The sequence below is a fragment of the Phyllostomus discolor genome, chromosome 3 (assembly GCF_004126475.2).
Source record: "Phyllostomus discolor isolate MPI-MPIP mPhyDis1 chromosome 3, mPhyDis1.pri.v3, whole genome shotgun sequence".
NCBI lineage: Eukaryota > Metazoa > Chordata > Mammalia > Chiroptera > Phyllostomidae > Phyllostomus > Phyllostomus discolor.
The window spans coordinates 89,134,170-89,154,837 of NC_040905.2; the positions used below are offsets into that span (position 1 = coordinate 89,134,170).

A 20,668-nucleotide genomic window follows, 5' to 3' on the forward strand; every position below is an offset into this window, starting at 1 on the left:
AGGGCTTGAGCTGTTCTACAACCTTTTTTATTTAAAACCCAACAGTGTGTAATGGCCCTTCCTCTATGCCAAGGAATATGAATTTCCAATTTAAAAAATATCCATGTACTTTTATTTAACTTTATTTATATTTTACTGTATTAACTAATACCCTATGGATGGACATTTAGGTTGTTTCCAACTTTTTATTCTCACAATTTGTTTGACCTCCCCAACAGCTGTTTTCTGCAGAATTTCCCCTTCTGCTCCCTTCTATAGAAAGCCAGCTCAGAGCTGCCTGAAGGAGGAAGGGAGAGAGGGAGGAAAGATTGCCTTTGGGCTTCTATAAAGCGTCCCCAAGCCCTGGTCAGTGTGGCTCAGTTGGTTGGATTGTTGCCCTGTGCACCAAAAGGTTGGGGGTTTGATTTCCAGTCCAGGCCCATTACTAGGTTGTGGGTTCGATGGCAGTCAGGGTACATATGTGAGGCAATTGATCCATGTTTCTCTCTCACAACGCTTTCTTTCTTTCTCTCTCACTCTCTGACTCAAAGCAATGAAAAAATGTCCTTGGATGAGAATAAATAAATAAAACAATAAGCTTCCCCAAGGAGATAAGGCAGGAAGGAGCCTGGGGTTACAAGGTGGAGCTAGGAGGCAGAAGCCTCAGGCTTGTCTCAGATGCCCTCCTCCAGGTCAGTGAGTTCCAGAGCCTGAATATAGCTTAGAGGTGCGGGTCCAGCCTGTCCCTGCCCCAGCAGCTAACAGTAATCTACACATCCACACTATGTGAAATGAGGAGCTGGGATGGTCAAAGAGGCAGCAAGGAGATGATCCCATAAGGGGCAGGTCTGCTGGGGACACAACCCTGCAGTTACCTGCAGACACCAGCCGAGGAACACCAAGGCCTGATAAACATATTTGGATTCTGTTCCCTCCCCTCCCATCACCAGCCCTGAACCAAGTGATCAGAACTCATGGTTCCAACACTTGACCTTGCTCAGAGGAGCCTGTCATGGTCCAGGGAAGCAGCCAAGGGGATAAGCACAAGTCGATGAAGGTGGAATTTCTTGGGATCTCCACTCTGAGTCATTCAGGGAGAACCTTAACATGTAGGCAGCCTATTGCCACTCCAAAGCCTTTTCAAGACAAGCCACAAACTAGGAGAAAATACTTACAAAGCACATATCCAACAATAGTCTTATATCCAGAATATAAAGAGAACACTCAAAAATTAATAATAAGAAAACTAACTACTGGATGATTAAAAATGGACAAAAAAAACTAAACAGACACTTCTCCAAAGAGGATATGTGGGTGACAAATAAGCATGTGAAAATGTGCTCAACATCATTGGTTGATGGTGATTAGTCCGAAGTTTTTAAAAGTATTTTCAAGTCCATAATCCCACTTGATCATTTCATCAATTCTGAGAGGTAAGTTGTTGTTGTTACCATTTTACAGTGAAAAAAATGAGACTCATGGAGTTTAAGTGACTTGCCCAAGGTCAGAACAGAGATTCAAAATCAAGGAACTTCTTCCCCTTGGGAGATTTCTGCATTCTAAGAATGTTCTAGATGCCATCATTTAGTATCCAATTGGTCAAGGCCACACTTCTCATTTTAGCCAGAAGAGAAGACCACATGCCACCCACATAGCCCTCACCATCCTGACCAGCCTTATAAGTGGCAGGACGTAGAGCAGGGCCTGCCCCTACGATGCCCAGGGAAGTGTGGACCGAGGGACTATTGAGTGTCCAATAGCAGGAGCTCCCACAGGCTGGGCAAGGCCTGCCCTGTGGACCTTTCACAGCTGGTGCTCTGCTTTATAGAAAGGGGGCCTGTTCTAGGAGCAGCTGGTTCAAGTCAAGGTCCTGGCAGAGAACAAGAAAATCTGTAGCTTTAGCTTCTGCCCCTGAATCTGAACAGGGGTTTGATGTATTGTACTTTGACATACCTTGACTAAACTTGATTTCATCTGAGGTTCTGGGCCCTGGTCTTAGTCCTAGGGGCCTCTCCAAGGGCACTGAGTGTGGGGTCCTTGGGCTGGCAGGAGGAAGCGAGAACACAGGATTGACTGTGGTGCCACCCTTCCACCCTTTTCTCCTGGATCTCCTCAGCCCTTCCCAGTCACTCTCTCATTATAGTGCTCAGCACAGCATTTCCCCACCAGAGGCCACGAGGCAATGCTGCAAAGTCCTGGAAGGCAGAGAAAGTGTTAATTGTATATCTTCAGTAGGGTCTAACAAAGAACTTGGCACAGAGTTCAAGGAACATGGGAAAGGAAGGAAGAGAGGGAGGGGCAGGGAGAGACCGACACACACAGAAGTGCTAGCAGGCCTAAGCCACCTGTTTGGAGGCAGGGACTAGCCCTGTGTACTGTGCCAAGTCTAGGAGTTTCTGGGTGTAGACGCTGAGAATAATTCCCATCTCAACTACCACCTGAAGCGAGTACTGTGCTTGGAGTTGTTTGCATCACAGGGCTCTGGCTTTCATTCGTCCAACAAATATTTACTGATCCTCTGATAGATGCCAGGCACTTTACATATATGAACTCATTTAATACTCCTAACTAGCCTATGTGGTAAGTGCCACTGTTGTCCTGATTTACAGACAAGAGAATTGAGACACAAAACGTTCACAGAGCTATTAAGGGGAAAACCCAGAGAATCTGGTTTCAGAGTCCAAGTTCTTAACCACCATGTTCTACTGCCTCCCAGTGAACAGATCAGGCCAAGCCTCTGCCCTCACCATGGTTACATTCTATGAGGGAAAGAGCATTGTTAAATAGTGATAAGTGCTAGAAAGGAAAACAAAGCCATGCCACAGAGGTTGACTCGCTGTGTGTCTTTGGGCAAATTGCTTCACCCCTCTGAACCTGTTTCCTCATCTGCTAAAAGCAGGTCAGAACTCATCAGACCTACCTCCCAGCCCAGGTTGTTGGAAGGATCAAAATAAGCTAGTGGGCACGGGAACCCTTTGTTTTCATTTTTGCGTACCAACACCAACCCATGACTCCAGGGAAGTTTTTCCTCTAGGGGATTTGAGTCAGCTTGCTTTCTGTAGAAAGGTATCACTAAACTTTCCCATTTTTATGAGCCAGATGATTCCAAGTCCAGTGTGATTCTTACTGCATTTTTAAAGGCAGACACTTTTGTTTGTGCCCACCCACTCTTGAGAAGTAGTAGTCACCTGACTGTTACTTTAAGGGCCTTCCCCAGACCAAGCACACTTACTGAAAAGGAACTATCTGGACTGCTGACCATTAAAATCTCCCCTGTAAGAAGCTCATACCATGAGAGACCAGGGGGCAGATGCTGGATATCCAACATTTGCTCCAGATCCATTTGCTGCCCTTCAACACCCCATCTTACTTTCCCAGGATGCTGACCTCTGCCAGCTACCTTCCAGGTCCCTGCTTTCTCACTTCTGCTGGGTTTGGCCAAAGAAGAGAAGGGGAGGAGAGGGGTGAGTGGGCAGGAGAGACAATGGAGCCTCAGCTGTGTCTGGTGGGGCAATAGCTGTGCTGTCCCCCTGAGGGCTGCACTTTTCCTACAGCCACTTCTGAGATGTGGTGGCTTTCCTGTCACCTCTCCAGGGGTGGAGGGTGCCTCGCCATCCCTGTTGGTTTTCCTTAACCAAGCCTGATTAAACACTAGGCAGGGATCCCATTGGAGCATGTTCTTTCCTGCTGGGGCCCAGACAGAAAACCTGCGGCCAGGGGTATGTCCTCCCAGAACCACTGTGGGGCAGCACCCCATTTCTTCTCACAGGCCCCGGCTGTCATTAGCCAGAGGATGAAGATCATGTGAGAGAAAGTCGGTGCCCAAGCTTTGGGTGGACCATTCCAAGGATGGACTCACGGCCTGGCTGCCAGGGGAGGGCTCTCCCTACAGCCTATCCTGGATACCTGGACACTGCTTTCAAAGGCCTTCTCCCCTGCTGCACCCAGAGAAGCCCCATTTTTATCTGTTTACAACCCAGACTTCCACACAAGAATCTGCCCATTAAAAGTTCTTCTGCTGAAGGAAATAAAAACCCCATCAGTCATCAGAATTGGGGAGCAGCAGGTTGGCGAGAATGGCACCTCAGCTGCATTTGACAACAGCCATGATTAGAAGCATCTTAGCCAAAATCTCATGTTACCTTTGGGGAAACCAAAGTCCAGCATGGGAGAAGCGAGGTCCTCGGATGTGAAGTATTCAGGCAGGGTAGGTGCTAAGAGGTCAATGGTATAAGTACTTATCAATACGATTCTTCATTGCTAATTCCATTTGTCAGAGTACAATAACATGCTGTAGGGGTCAGATGCTAACAGAAAGCATCCAAAAAACATCAATACATGCTAAATAAAAGGTTCTTTGGGTTTCAAGTAGCTGCTTCCCAGTTCTGAGCCCAGAGACAAAAAGGGAAATCAGCTCTGTGCTAAGGTGGGTTCCTTTTTCTTCTAACAGTGAATTGAGGCTTCAACAACCTGAATATAGAAGCTAAAGCCATACAACTCTTAGAAGAAAACACAGGGACAAATCTTCATGACCTTGAATTTGGCAGTAGTTTTCTTAAATATGACACCACAAGCACAGGCAACAAAAGAAAAAAAGCAGACAAATTGGGCATCATTAAAATTAACTTTTGGTGGGGAGTGATGGGGACTAAATGCAGACAACTGTAATTGAACAACAATAAAATAATTTTAAAATAACTTTTGTGCATCAAAGGGCATTAAGAAACTAAAAAAGTACACCAAAGGGGAGAAAATATTTGCAAATTATATATTTCATAAGGGGCTAGTATCTAAAATATATAAGAACTCTTACAACTTAAAAATAGAAAGACAACCCAATTAAAATGGGCAAAGGACTTGTAAAGATATATTTCCAAAGACACACAAATGACCACCAAGCACATGAAAAGATGCTCAATGTTGTTAGTCATTAGGGAAATGTAAATTAAAACCACAATGAGATGCGACTTCACACCCAGCAGGATGACCATGATAAAAAAGAAAAAGAAAGAAAAATAGCAAGTGGTGAGAATGAGGAGAAATTGGAATTATGAATTACTGGTGGGAATATAAAAGAAAAACAGTAAAAAAGTTTCTCAAAAACTAGACATAGAATTACCAGATGATCCAGCAATTCTATTCCTAGGTAAATATCTAAAAGAATTGAAAACAGGTGCTCAAACAAATATAGGTACATGGATGCCCATAGCAGCACTGCTCACAATAGCCAGAAAGTGGTAACAACCCAAGTGTTCTTTAATGAAAGAGCAGATAAAGAAACTGTAGGATATACAAGCAGTGGAATATTATTCAGCCATAAAAAGAAATGAACTGCTAAATACCCACAGCATGGATGAATTTTGGAAATGTTATACCAAATGAAAGAAGCCAGGCACAAAAGATCATATGTCATATGATTCCATCTGTATGAAATATGTAGAATAGATAAAACCATAGAGACAGAAAGCAGACTGTTAGTTGCCAGGGGCTGGGGGAGAAACAGTTTAAGGGGTAGTGGGCTTCCTTTTGGGCCAACGAAAATGTTTTGAAACTAGATAGAGGTGGTAGTTGTACAACATTGTGAATATACTAAATGCCATTGAGTTATTTGCTCAAAATGGTTAATTTTGTTATGTTAACTTTTTCTCAACTTTAAAAAAAAGTGAATTAAGGACTTGGGAACAGAGAATGATAGCAGGTTCTAGGAAGAAAGTCCCCCAAGCAGTTTCTCCCTGCAGACCCAGAAGCCAACACCCTGCTTGAGAAGGACACAAAGGAATCCTTGAGTTCTTTCATTGCATTTTACAGATGGGAAAGGGGGGCCCAGAAAGGGCAAGGACTTGCTCAGGGCCATGAAATGCTCCGGAAGCATTTTGAACTTAAAGCTGGCTTTAGAACTCAGAGCTGGCCCTGCACCATGATGCCACATGACCTCTGCTGACCATGGTGGGCTGGAGGAGACCCATGGCCATGATAGATGAGTGAAGTCCAAGCTCACATGGGCCTTCCAGCCTGAGTGTGTGAAAGGGACAAAGTCATCACCAATTGACCATCTGGGCTCATCCTTGCCAAAGGCTTTGGATGAGTCAATGCAGGTCTTCCTCCTTGAGAGTCAGCCCCCTCTATGAGTGCAGTTACAGCTTTAAGAGGAAAACCCATTAGCTAGCTGTTCTATTTCTGCCCATAGCCTGCATCCCTGAGCTGAGGTCATCAGTTTCCCTAGAGGGGCAATGGGAGGAAGGCAAATGTCCTAGAATTAGGGCATTCACTGATCCCCCCTGAGGGACCCACGAGTATCCAGTCAGGCCCTGGAAGGTGAGGCCAGCTGGCCCACTGGAGCCCTGAGGGGTTCTTTTCTTTTTTAAGGTTTTGCTGGCTCAGACCTGTTGGGCAGGTATAAAAGGGAAGGGCCAGCCTCTGCTGGACACCCAGTCTCTTCCATTGTGGTCTCAGGTGGGTATCACAGGGGGTGGTGGAAGAGATGGGAAATGGGGCGGGGGTTCCTAGAGGAGCCACCTGAGGTAAGTAGATGAAATGAAGAGAGATGAGCAAGTGGAAGCAGGGGATAAGCATTTCTTGAGCACCTGCCTGACCCAGGGGTTGCAGAGTGGGGACCTCATTCAATGTTCCAAGAGACTAGGACCTACAGGACTTGGGCTACATTCCACAATGAGGCAGGAGCATCTGGGATTCAAACCCAGATCAGCCCCATTCACTGTCCAACGTATGGGGGCAGGGGGCGGGGAATGGTGGCGGCGGGAGGTGCTGGATTGAGGCTGGGTTCAATCCCAGCCCTGCCTTTTCCATGCTTTGCAATGCATCTCTTCCGCCTGAGGACCCTTTTAGTTTTTCATTCAGTGAGCTAAATTTTTATGTTTTGTGGTTCTTCATTTTTTAAAAATGGGTCTTGGGTATCAAAGATGCCTGGAAAGGGCCATTGTCCAGAAGGAGGGGAGGACAGGAGTCGTTTGGATGCAGGGGGGACTTGGAGTTGGGGTCCTAACTGAGAAGGAGACTGGTAGCCACTGAGAGGGGTGGAACCTGGTGTCAGAGGCCTGTACAGCCCTCAGGTGTGATTGGTCCCAGGCCACCAGGCCAGAAACAACAGCAATAACACTTTGGCTGGTGGTTCACAGCAAAAACCACCATTAAAAAAGTATGAGGAGCAGTATTGTAATGAACAAAGGAGGGTTTCTAACCCTCCGCCATTAGAACAATTGAAAAGGAACCCGGCCCTCGGAAGCAGTTCTTTTGTTTTAATGATGACCAAGGTGACCTGTGGCACAGCTGAGTGAGACACAAGTCTCCTGAATGCTGGATGAAGACTGCTCAAGGCCACTGGCAGGAACCAAGGACTCCCTGTCCAGGGCTCCTCAGTGATGGGACTCAGGAGGGACCCATCCTGGGCTCGGGGATCTTCCATGGGAAAACCATCCTGTAGTGATTTTCACTGCCTTCACCTGAAATATACCATTTCCTCCCCTTTTAATACAGGCAACAAATCGCAGTCATATTAACTGTACCTGTGACTTTATCATCAGCAAGTCACTGATATTGTCATATCATGTTACAACTGTTGCAAAAAGCTCAGAAGATTGTTAATTCCCATCGTTGCTTCAGAATCGTGGCTATTAGACCTGCTGTTAGATTGTGTTGTTTGATGTGTTAGTAAGGAAGCACGTATTACCATATCATACATGTTTAATATTTTGTTAATTATATTTTAATGCCCTTTGTCTTCTGGGTGACCCTGTATATTTTATTACCTGAATTTAAAACATTTTATCCAATGGAACTACAGATATCACCAGATGGCACAAGACCCCCCACTGTCTTCCTCTCATTTGTAGTTTCTATAGAATGGACCAACTCTGGGGTTGGGGAACCCAGGCTCCAGCTAGAACTCTCTAAGCCGGACCCCAAGGGAGACAAGAAGAGGAGAAAGAAGTCTGTCTGGCTTTGCCTCCACTGCTTGCCTGTCCTGGCTCAGCCTCTTTTGGAAACACCAGGACACCTCCCAGGGCCCCTCCTGGGACAGCATGGTGCAGCAGGGGTCCAGGGGCACAGTAGTGAGACCTCCCATCTCCAGCTGGGTTATTTAAAGGTAGATGCTGGACTCGGCCTCAAGAACTGCAATGTGAGCAAAGGGGCTCAGAATCACAACCCCCCACAAACTTCAATAAGTTTCTTCTCTCCCAAGACAATCTGAGACACCCAGTTCTCCTTCTTCCTGGTGGTTTGGTGAAATTGCTTGGGTCTGGAAACTAAGAGGCCCAGGCTGGCCTCATCTTAAGAGAGGTAATCACTGAACCTGGGCAATTAATTATAACCAGGTCTCACTTAGCATCTGGTAATTCCTGTGGACCTCTGATCAGATTAGTGTTTTAAAATGCATAAAATAAACTATATAGGGTTACAAAGGAAACTGATGGTATTAAACTACAGTTATCAAAATATTAAAAAATCAGTGTGTGGTATAGTAATTAACAGTGTGCTGCTTTGTTAGTGGATTTTAATAACCTCCAACTGAGGGTCTAATAAGACAGAATTTCAAAGTTGAGGTGATGGTACCATATTTCTTTAGACTATAAGATGCACCCTCCCAATTTGAGGGGAATAATGGTTGTTAATTCTGCTGTTGAGTTCTGTTTACATTTACATTGGTGAAATATTATGTTATTTGTGTTATTAAATATTTTGCCCATGTTTTTGCTTCAAAATTTTTTTCCTATTTTCCTCTTCTAAAACCTAGATGCATCTTATGGTCCAAAAAATACGGTAAATACTATTCTGAGATGTCTGCAACCACACTGAAAGGAAAGTAGCTGTAGTTTCTGTTGGGGACAAGCCACAGCAGTTCTGGTACTACCATGGCTTGTGGCCTCTGCTCACACTTTAAGGGAAAGTGAAAACCAAGTGGTGATCCTTTTTTTGTCTATTTTATGGTTAAAAGTCCTTGCTTTAACCCCTCCTGGCTCTAGTCTTCTCCTCCACAAAATGATCCAGCCTTACCTCACAGCCTGAATGTAAATGATACATCAGACAAAAAAATGCAGAAGCATTTTTTTTCTTAGTGAGGTGTAAACAATTCTGAGGAGTTATTAGCTTATTATAAGTAATTAAGACCTAATATTACCAAGACATCAAAAGTGGCATGAGAAGCAACCCCCTGTCTCTCTTGGGGTCTTCGCCTCAGCCCATACATCAGTCCTGACAAACTGCCCTTGCTCTCTCTCCCCTACAGCACCTAGGGAAGTCCTGGTTCCCGCCCTTTGTTCCTTCTGGCTTCTCCCTCAGCCAAGCCACAATGCCCGGTGGATATAAAGGTGAATGTGGGGACGATGTGGACCCAATGCCCTTCCTGGCACCTCCTGAGAAGGAGAGAATCGAAGCCATGAACAAGCCCTATGACATCAAGAAGTCCTGCTGGGTCAAAGATGAGAAGGAGGGCTTCGTCGCCGGAGAGATCCAGTCTGAACAGGGGGACCAAGTCACCGTGAAGACGGTCACCAACCAGGTGAGTGGGGAATAATCTCCAGCGTGAAACTGAGCTTTGCAAGTGGCAGACACTCAGACTCTGTGTCCATGCTTCTGCTCAAGAGGCAGAGTGGCAGAAAGAGCAGATGCCTCTGAGCCCCATATGCTGGGTTCAAGTTCAGGCACAATGACATTCAAGCTGTGTGGTCCTGGGAAAGATACTTTTCCGCTCTGAGCTTTGGCCCTCTCACAATAGAGATTCTAACATGATAGGACATAGGAAAGTACTTTGCATGCTCTGAAACAATACATATGTACAAGAGATTATCACGAGTTACTCATCTTTAAAGCCCCAAACAGTTCTCCTGTGGAATCTGTTTTCTAAGAGGGAAAGGGAGCCTCCCACCCATCAATGGGTGCACTATGTGCCCATGACAGCATGAGGAATGTGAGACAGGGCCTGGAGCACTCTGGCCAGCTTGGGTGAGCTCTTTAGTTGCACAAACAACAGATGGTTGCTCTAAGCCCCTTGCTGCCTGGTGGTGGTGTGCTGGAGCTGGCTTGTCCTTAATTGCAAGGGCCAAACACTAAACATTCAAGGCTTGCATCCAGTTGTTAAACCTTTGGCATCTTGATGTCAGCAATGGTGGCAGTATCTACATGATGGGAATTGACAAATGGTAGAAATCAGAGATTTTTTTCCCCATACAAAGGGTTTACCAGCACACCACTCTCTCTGCTAATCTACACTGTATAACTCTGAGGGGTGACGTGAGAAAGTGAATAGAAAATTCGTTTTATTAAATCTCTACCCTGCTGCAGACTCCCAGTGAGGCACTGAACAATGTATTCAATCCTGTCAATAACCTTATGTAGTAGGATTTATTGATCCTATTTTTCAGTAGGATCAAGAAGACGTTAGGTGACTTGTCCATGGTCACAGTGATGAACTCACTCAAAGTTAGAGCATCTGGCTCAAACACCTGTGTTCCCTCTACTTCACCATGCCATCTCTCCGTGGTGGCTGCAAAGAGGGAGTGTGAGGTCAGCGCTTGGTTAATTTCATGCATAAGAGAAGCCAGGGACCTTCCATAATGAGAATTTGCAATAGTTGAGCTGTACTTTGCATCACCCTTCTAGGGAAGTGACTTGAGAGAAATGAGGCTATAGTTGGATTAAAGTGGATCTGAACATAAAAGTCTAATTCTCAGGAGGAACATACTTTTCAGAAGGGCAGAGCATTATAGTGTTGTAAGAAATAATGGATGATAAGAGTGGAGCCCCAGAGGCCCCGGTCTGGATGCAATTTAAGGACAATACTTCTCTGAGCTTCTCCAATGGACACACCATCTAGCCAGATTTGGGACAGAAGAGACTGACTCACTTGGTCCCTAAGATAAAGGCTGGAGCTGAGAGATAAGTCTTTGCCTATGGATGAATCCCTGAGATCCAGAAACTACTGGAAATGGACTCTAAAACCTAGCTTGACTTACTAGGGGTATGGTGACCATTACTGGGTGAATTTTCCAGAACTGTCAAGGTATCAAATTATCTGCCTATTGGACTCATAAATTATTAAAAGTCTCAAAATTCAAATGTGTGTTTAAGCCTCACATCTCAGGCTGTAGGCAGTTCAAAGATTTTTTATTTTCTGGATCACAGGTCTTAAGCTTTGGCCTCAGATGATGAAATTTAAGAGTTGGTGCTAGTCTGCATTTACAGATGAAAAACCAGGGTGCACAAGGGGGCAGGATTTGCCTGTCATGCACAGGAACTCTGACTCTGAATGCTGTACATCTACTGCCCAACACCCATCATTCTCTTCTTTTTCTTTCTCTCATTTGCTTGCTTGTTTTCAATTTTATCTTTCCAATTGGCTTGGTGGGAGCATGAGAATGTCTCTTCTTTAATGAAAAAGTTCATTGCTATTTAGAAACCACCACTAATTCCCAAGGCAGAGAGCCAAGAGTCACATCTCTGCAAAGTGTCACTGGGATCAATGAGGAAGGTCTGATCAACTACCAGAATGGACTTGGTGGGAAAAGAAGCATAGGTTAGAGTTTTTCTGAATGTAGGGAGGGAAATTCACATCTTACAAGTCATTTTTCCATAATGTCACTTAAGGTCATATAATTTTCCCAGAAACCAGCCATGGAGGCTATTGTCATCCCTACTTGTTAGGGCTCATGTGACCTCTGAAGTTCCTCCCCTTCCCACACTGCACAGGGGTATGGCTGGGCCAGGAGCTGGGCCCACTGAACACCTGACTCCAGCTCCTTCCAGGACAGTGTGTGTGTAGTAACCAGTGCCAGATACTGCTGTGGCTATGGCGGTACTGTTCCCTAATTTGTGTGCTATGTCTTGACATCTCCCTCAGACTCTCACTGTGAAGAAGGATGATATCCAGCAGATGAACCCACCCAAATTCTACCAGGCCAATGACATGGCAGACATGACCTTCTTGAATGAGGCCAGTGTCCTGAACAATCTACGCCAACGCTACGTCAACATGAGGATCTATGTGAGTGCCTGGGGCTGGGGGAGAGAAGGAAGTGGGCACTACAGGTCTTCCGCCCCTCTCCTGATGGAAGGGGGTAGCTACTCTACCTTCCGCAGCAACCAATGCACATTATGACACAGACAAGGGGACAGAGACTGTTTCTGACCCATTAGAACATCTACTCCAAGCTTTCAACATCTCAGTGGTGGCACTGGCAACTGAAATACATTTTGTTGAAGCTGTCACCTAGAAGTCGCCCTCCCTACCCTGATACAGTCACCAGCAAGCAGTGTCCACTGCATTGTGGATGAGACACAAGACAAATTCACACAGACTACCGAGTCCTGTGGAGGAAAAGAGATATCACAGCCATTCTCTCAAGGGGAGAGCACCTCAGCCCTTGCCTTGACAAGCTTTAATTGCTTTTCTGGGCACATTACATTGAGGAGGGTCCTCATTTACTATGCACAGGTTCACTTTAGATGGTTACCCTTTACAGAAAACAAAGGAAAGAATGATGCTAATTATTTCAAAGAGAAGGATGTTGCAGACCGAGGGCAAAAGTGGTTGAACGGGTTATACTACACACTGGGGAGGTTTAGCACAGACTTTAGGAAATCATAGTAAGCACCTGCCACCTCAATTCAGGGTGAGGGTGTTTTAGCAAAAGCAAGTCTCACAGCCGTCTAGGTACAATGCAGATTCCCCATGGGAGAACCTATCCGTGGGTGTGGGACCTATGCATCTCCGAGTGGGAACTGGGCCCACGTCACGCAGAATGGTCTCCTATATTTCCCCCCTTGTTTTTAGTTAGGGCCACTATAGATCCCACAAAGCTTGCTACTTGCTGGTCTCTCACACAACCCTGGGAAAATAATTTGCAAATATGTCAAAGTACACAGAGCATCGTTATAATCAGTAAGCAACCAGTGGCTCCAAAGACCCACATTCTTGAATTAAGCCCATCAGTCATTGTCAGGCAGTAATGATCAAATGAATAACATTCAAAGAACAATGAAGGCTTATTTAGCGACAGGGTCAAATAGCTAAAGGGTCATAAAACTTTGGGGAAACAAACTTATTTCAGGCTTAGACCCTCATTGTTTAAATTGAGGGTATTAGCAAGGATTTTTTTATGCTTTTCTTTCTTAGGCCTGATCACCCCTGTGCTGGGAACCCACCCTTTCCAGCACAGGGCCACACCCACCTCCGGCATTGTTTCAGGCTTAGGTTGAGCAGGGGAAATAAGGCAGCCAAGAAATTAGGAGACTTCTTGCAAACAGAATGAGGACTCAGGCTATGCCAAAGCCAGGGGGTGAGGGTCACCCCTTTCTCTATATCACCCCCTTTTCACCCCCTTTTATCACCCCCTTTTTCTGTAGCCCCCGAAGTCTTTCCCTGAGGGCCACCTTGTGATTGTGCCTGTCTTAGGTCGTCCCTTCCTTGAGGAATCTTACCCGTCACTGGCTAACCGATCGTGCACTGGGGGCCAGGGAGGGTGAAGTAAAGTGGACAGAGGTGGTGTTTCTGTCAGGGAGATAAACTTCATCTCTTCAGTGACTTAGGATCCCAACGTCTCTCACTCAGCCTTAGCCATGGGAGTTTACAGTTTCTGAAACCAGGCAAGACAGTTCCCAGCATCATCCAACCCCACCCCTGCAAACTCCACAATCAAAATATCATTTTCCCTTTAGTGACTTTATATGGCTTGATTAGAAGTCCCTCCCTGGCCCCCCATCCATCCATCTATCCAATCATTCATTTATCTATCCTTCCTTCTTTCCTTGTTTTCTTCCTTTCTTCCTCATCTTCCTTCATTCTATCCATCCATCTAATTATTCATTCAACAAACATTTTGCACTATGCCGGAATGAGCAAAGTGGTTTACCATCAGTCCCCTGACCATCTTGGAAATCCCAAGACAGAAATATGATTTCCTGAAAGTGCTGGTGGCTACATTCAGCATGGGATGTCAGGAAGTGTTGGTGTTTGCCCCTCTGGATGTCTTTACTAAAACAGAAAGATGCTTATCTGGTAGGAATAGATGAGGTGGGTCTTGCCTTCAAGGTCAGGAGCCCCTGGGGATTTCTGGTCACTTGTGGTGATAGCCAAGATGGCTGCTGCATGCTTCCTTCCCTCAACCTACTTCAATACTACTTTAGTTCCACCTTCAAGGCCCCAGCAACACCATAGCCCCAGGCCATGCTGATAGACCACTCACTACAAAGCTCTTGGAAATATTTGCTGGGTTTGGAGACTAGTGAGGACACCACTGGACCTCAGGTCTGGAAAGAACCACATTCTCCTTATGTGAGCCTGGACCTTGGACAGAGAATGTCTGTGTGGGCTTGATGGCCAAGCTCAGGGTTGCAGCCTACTCAGAGTCACTCTGCAGCCAAGCCCTTGCTCACCTTGCATAGCCTCACCATGTCTTTGGGCTAAGGGACTGTAGGCTCTGTGGAATATGGCCTAAGGGCCCAGGGCAAGGAGTCTCCTCTTAAGACACCTCCGTTGCTGGTTGAACATCTCTGACAGGCAGGGGCTGCTCCACAGCTGCAACTGCTTCCCTTTCACACCCTCCTGTAAGGGAAGATGGGGAACCTGTCCTTTCTTTCTGGCCAAAACAGGGATATAACTGGTTTCCAGGCCACTGTCTGCACTACCCACCACCCCCACTGATATAGGGCTAGAGGGAAAGAGTGATTAAATGACTGGAGTCCCAGGATGAGACACTACATATCATACTTACAATTCAATAGGATTCCTTGTAAAACTTAATATATCACTGCTATATTAAGGAGAAGCTGGGATAGACAGGGGCTGGGGAAGATCATGAGGGGCAGTAGTTGCACTTGGACCAAAGTGGAAAGTCTTAAAGTTGAGCTATAAAGAGGCACAGAATGGGGACAGCAGATCAATATGAGTGTCCAACAAGGAGAAGAAAGAGTCTGGAAGCCACATATGGGCACCCATGGATTTGGCCATTTCCTGCCCTCACTTATTCTCTGTTCAGATTATTTCTTGTACTACCTCATTGGTTTTTCTGGTTCTTTTTATGGGATGATTTTCTTACAAAATTGCCTTGGGATGAAAAGAGAAGCTGACATTTCTTTTTAAGAGTAGATCAAACCCAACTGCCCGCCGGCACGGGATGGTGCCCACACAGTGAGCACCGCACAGCTGTTAAAACACCCCAGAAATCTCTGCAAACTCTCATGGGAAAATCTCCCAGATATGTTAAGTGGAGAAAGAAATACATAAAACAGTATTATAGAATACTACTATCCTTAGTTTTAAAAACAAGGTGGGGCATCAGAACATGTCTCTGAATTTGTATATGCATCAGAAACCGTGGATGTAGATATTAGAAAGCACTTACCTGTGGGAGGAGGGGGCAGGCACTGTGCAGTTAGGGGAACTTTTTACTACATGTTTGTCCACACGGTGACTGTGTTATCTATTCAGATAATTAAACCAAAGGAAAATGAAACATATATATTAAGGAGAAGACTTGTTTTCCATACTGAATGAAGACTCAGACATAGACTTTGCCCCCAGAGAGGACACCATGCTATCTCTCCAGCTGGCAGTGACCTCCAGCCAGGCTGCTCTATGACAGCCTGGAGCCCAGAGGGAGGAAGGCAGCAGAAGGAAGGGCCAGCTAACCATCTTCCTTTCCTCCCACCAGACCTACTCGGGCTTATTCTGCGTGACAGTCAACCCTTACAGGTGGCTGCCCATCTATGGGGCCCGAGTGGCCAACATGTACAAAGGCAAGAAGCGCACAGAGATGCCACCCCACCTCTTCTCCATCTCAGACAATGCCTACCATGACATGCTCATGGGTGAGTGGGGTGAGGCCTGCTGGGGCTCTCATGGTGGGTGACAGGTGCTCCTTTGCCACTGTTGCTCCAAATGCATGAGAAACATGTGCTACCCAATCCCAACCCTGCCCCTGCACCACCTGTTGCAGTTTTTTGCTAAATGTTGAGCAGCAACAGCATGTGATTTTAACACCAGGCACCAGTCAGTGCTCAATGAGTGCACTTGCTAAGTACCAGCCCTACCTTGGGCCCATCTCATTTAAGCATCACAAAAGCCAGGGTGCCAAGTTAAGTAGCTTGCCCAGAACTCGAGTCAACTTTTAACCACTCCTTGTATGATCTCTGCCATACAGTACAGAGGCCCCATGAAGTGATTTTTTATTATCATTTCTCTTTATTTTGCTTATGACTGGGTAGCTTTATGGGACAGACTAGTGGAAACGGGGTGGATAGTCAGTTCTTGGCCCTTTCTGCAAAGTTTGATGCAGAGGCTGGCATGTTACCCCAGACCCCACAGGGCCCAGGGTTTTCAGACCCACCTGGCTTCTGCGGCCACTCCCCAAGTTGGGTGGGTTGCAGGCAAATGCAGACTGTTTGGCAAAGATGACATCAAATGTCTAGTTTCTGAGTGTTTCCTAGTTACATTTTCCAATTGCTGTTTTCGTCCCTGCAGATCGTGAAAATCAGTCTATGCTAATCACGTAAGTGTCCCTTCTGTCCTTCAGTCTATACACATATAATCAAGCCTGTGTCTTACGTGTGTAAATATGCCCTCTTAAATTAACTGGTGGGACCTTGTATAGAAATCTGTGGGCAGCAAGTGGGCTTAGCACAATTAGTAAATCTGCACCTGCTCAACTAAGGGGAGCCCCCACATCCGTAAGCCCCCACGTCCGTAAACCCCCCACCTACCTGTCACAGCTAAAGAGTGAAAGGTGATCACACTCAGCCTGCACCTTTATCGCTCCACTCCTCTGCTGCCACTCCCCTGTTGGTGCTTCACTTGTCTGCTCCCATTTTCCACCCACAGTGGAGAATCTGGTGCTGGCAAGACTGAGAACACGAAGAAGGTCATCCAGTACTTTGCCAATATCGGAGGAACTGGCAAACAGTCCACGGATACGAAGGTAGGGCTGACTGCGCAGGCTCAGGTCTGCATCCTTGGCCGGCCCCATCTTTGGGCCCATGGGGCAGCACCTTTGTGACCTTCACAGCTGGTCTATGGATTAGGGCCATTTCACAGACAAGAAGACTGAGGCTTGGAGAGAAGTGACTTGGTTGGGGTCACACAGGGAGAAGGTGGCTGCAGGCTTGGGTCTCCTCCCACAGGATGAATTCTGCTGCCCAGGCCACATCTAACACGCAGGTGCTGGGGCACAAGAGTATTAGCTGTGCCAGTGGCACCATCAAATGCCGACAAAGAAAAGGGGGTTGGGAGAGAGACCAGGGATGCCCAGGGAGCATGTTCAGCTTGCTCAGGGGTGTCCACCAAGAGCAAAGTGAGGAAACAACAGCTAAGAATGAAGGCCTATCATCGGCTAGGTGCCCCTCCAACGTTGGAGGCTGCAGGGGGACGGTCACCATACAGTGGCCCTCCTCCCAGGTCCCCTCCCACTCCAATTTCCTAGCCTCCCAAATCTGTTCCCCTCCTGGTTCTGGCACATAAGTCACTGTCACTTGAAAGCCCTGGGTCCCCAGGCAGTAGTGCACAAGCCACCCCATCTGGTCTTTCTGTCTGGGGCAGGGGTCCCTGGAGGATCAAATCATCCAGGCAAACCCCGTGCTGGAGGCTTTTGGAAATGCCAAGACCACCAGGAACAACAACTCCTCTCGCTTTGTAAGTGTGAGCAGTGGCAGCAGTGGGCCCTAGGGGAGGTGGACCCTGGGGGAAGTGGGCCCTGGGGGAGGTGGGACGGGTATCCTCACCCCATTCCAGGTAAGTGAATTGGGGCCAATTTACACATACCAATGGGGTTAGGCAAGTCACGGCATCCCCTCCCCAGAGATTTTTATGTCAGGATCTATATCAAACAGAGCTCACATCGGTACCTAAATCAAGGGGCCTAAACACAGAAACTTGGGAGCGCGGTGGTGTCGGGGCTGCGAAGTCAGACAGGGGAGCCAGAGATTTGCAATGTCTGGAAGCTGTGGACCCTCTCCCCAATCCTACAGGTTACCTCACAGACCCAAGACTGAGCTCCAAAATCCATCCACCTCCCCTGCCCATCTGCATGGGACATCCATGACTCAGAATAAGCCATGCCTGGCCCAGTTACATTCCCAAAGTGCTCTATGAATTCAGGGGGGCTGCCAATGAGTGATGATGGCCAAACCTGAGCCATGTGTTGCTCTAGAACTACACACACACTCCCTCACGACCCTCCCCTCTCCTCCCTGCTCAGGGCAAGTTCATCCGGATCCACTTCGGAACTACAGGCAAACTGGCTGGAGCTGACATTGAGAGCTGTGAGTCAGCCCTTTCGGGGGGTTCTTCCAGGCGGGCCCAGTTCCATAATGTGCGGGACTCTGTGCAAAGTGACAGGGAGGGGCCCCCTGTTGAAAAAGTATTAGTAATTTCAAAACAGCAACAGAGGAACATTCTATCAAGGGGTGCGGGGGGGAGCTCCTGAGCGTAGCCTGTCTGCCACCATCCACAGCCAGGGCCCCCTAAAGCTGTGTGTCTGGGGGAGAGGGAAGAATAAACCCAGGACTGGCTTTGGCACTGGGCCTGGTGGAGAGGAACCCTGAACTCCAGGCAGAATGGGCTGAGCTGACAGGCATTTTGCTTATTCTCTTCCAGATCTCTTAGAGAAATCTCGTGTCATCTCCCAGCAAGCAGCTGAGAGGGGCTACCACATTTTTTACCAGATTCTCTCTAACAAGAAGCCTGAACTTGTTGGTAAAGATCTTTGTCTGCCTGACCCTGAACTCACTTTTCCTCTTTTTTCAATAACAAAAAAAAAAAAATTCCCTTGTGCAGAGCCTGTGGTTCTGCCTGAATTCCTTTAGTTTACAGTTTTGTGAGTAGGTTACAGGAAACCTTCTCAAAGTTCTACTCCGATCTCATCTTCACAAGAGCCTTATGAGGCTTACCTCCACTGTTGGCCCATTTCACAGATGGGGCTTTGGGATGCCTGCAACTCGTGGCTAAGACGTAGCCCTGGGATGTGGAGCTTAGCTCTCTTGTGTCTTGTACCTGCTGCCTCTGGGCCTGATGCTCAGACAGCAACAGAGAAGTCAGCCAAGGACCGCAGTTAGCCCTGCCAGTGTTGCCAGGGCAATAACAGCAGGCTGCACTCCAGGGTGACAGCTCACACTGAGGGTACTGCTCAGCCAGCAGAGTGCAGTCATCCTCTCAGCCAGATGCCCTTGGGCAGATACCAACCTGTTCAGCTGTCCTTGGCAGGCCTGCACAGGATGTCAGGTCAGGGGGTGTGGGGATGAAGACTCAATCTTCCATATACACACCTCCTGACCCAGCCAGAGACTAGGGCATTGGACACCATTCCCACTCATAAGTGGGCTTTATTTGTGTTCAACACAGTGTATTTTTAATTAATGAAAACCAACTTCCTAGTTTCTCTGAAGTAGCAGAAGATCTGGTAGCTATGGGCTTGTTCTCCCATGTGGTACTAATCAGGGCAGCTGAATGATGATGGCCCCTCTAGATGAAGCTAAGGCTCTCCTTTTAACCACACTCCCCACCAAGCTCTATTGCCTTTCTGGTGCAGTGTGGCAGCCTCCATTTATCTTCATTCTGGAGCTGTAGTTTTTCTCAATAGTAGAGATGAAAGGAAAGGTAAGTATTTCTTCCACTGATGTCTCTTCCAAAGGTTAAAAAAAAAAAGGAAAAAAGACTAAGAAGGACACATATTTGAAGAAAAATAAAAGTGAGGGTATTTCTTTGTGGAAGCAGCAATGTTCCATACATACTATAGAAATGATTATTACTGCCCACTGCTATCATGTGTTATCTGCTGCCTTAGAGTCTGACCTGGTCTTTATAGGAGAGGGGAAGAAGAAAGATGTGAATTCACTTATTCCAAAAATATCTACTGGATGCCTACTAGATGCCAGGTACTGGGCCAAGTGACAGAGGACACAAGTCCCTGAGACTCTCTTGCCACTCTCAAACTCCTCCTGTGACCTTGTTCAAGACCCTCCATGACTCTGGGTGATCCCAGAGGGAGGGGACCACATCTTGTTCAGCTCTGTAACCCCCACAATGTCCACCATCACACCTGGCACATGAGAGGCATTTAGAGATATTGGTTAAAAAGGAAAGGGAAGAAGGACATGTGTCACCAAGCCATTACCTCTCTTTCCTGCTCTTGGCAGAGAGTTTGCTGCTGGTCCCTAACCCTAAAGAGTACCACTGGGTGAGCCAGGGCGTCACCATGGTGGAGAACATGGACGACGGGGAGGAGCTGATGATCACAGATGTAAGTGGGTGGGGACGGCTGGTGAAAGACAAAGAGAGTCAGGAGGGGAACTTTGGGCGCCTGCATGCACTACCATCAGAACTGGGGTGGGGGAGAACCCCTAAGGGTTGTCAAGCAGCAGCCCAGATTCTTCCCGGGATTTTTCTGGGGTTGCGGTTAGCGTTTCTCCCAAGCCTGTCATGGCAAGCAGAGTTTCTCTTTGCAGTATTGAACTAGAATTGCATAGACAACCCCAAAGATTCCACCATGAACTAAAATTCTGTAGGCACTTAAGGAGGCCATGTATGTCCTGGATTTTTTTAATCCTCCCCCAAGGCATACTTATTGATTTTAGAGAGAGGGAAAGGGAAACAGAAAGGGAGGGAGGGAGGGATGGAGGGAGGGAGGAAGAGGGCAGGGAGAGAGAGAGAGAAACATCGTAATGAGAGAAACATGGATCAGTTGCC

General features: G+C 46.9%; 1 protein-coding gene across 1 annotated transcript in view; it reads left to right on the top strand.

The window, feature by feature from the left end:
• Nucleotides 1–9,203: 9,203 nt before the first annotated feature.
• Nucleotides 9,204–20,668, top strand: part of LOC114499302 (myosin-16) — a 56,452-nt gene continuing 44,987 nt past the window's right edge. The window contains exons 1-9 of the mRNA XM_028515369.2: nucleotides 9,204–9,496; nucleotides 11,834–11,977; nucleotides 15,645–15,801; nucleotides 16,454–16,481; nucleotides 16,811–16,907; nucleotides 17,525–17,617; nucleotides 18,183–18,246; nucleotides 18,581–18,679; nucleotides 20,119–20,222. Coding sequence (XP_028371170.1) covers nucleotides 9,287–9,496; nucleotides 11,834–11,977; nucleotides 15,645–15,801; nucleotides 16,454–16,481; nucleotides 16,811–16,907; nucleotides 17,525–17,617; nucleotides 18,183–18,246; nucleotides 18,581–18,679; nucleotides 20,119–20,222 — 996 coding nt within the window. The 5' untranslated portion in view covers nucleotides 9,204–9,286. The remainder of the gene's footprint in view (nucleotides 9,497–11,833; nucleotides 11,978–15,644; nucleotides 15,802–16,453; nucleotides 16,482–16,810; nucleotides 16,908–17,524; nucleotides 17,618–18,182; nucleotides 18,247–18,580; nucleotides 18,680–20,118; nucleotides 20,223–20,668) is intronic.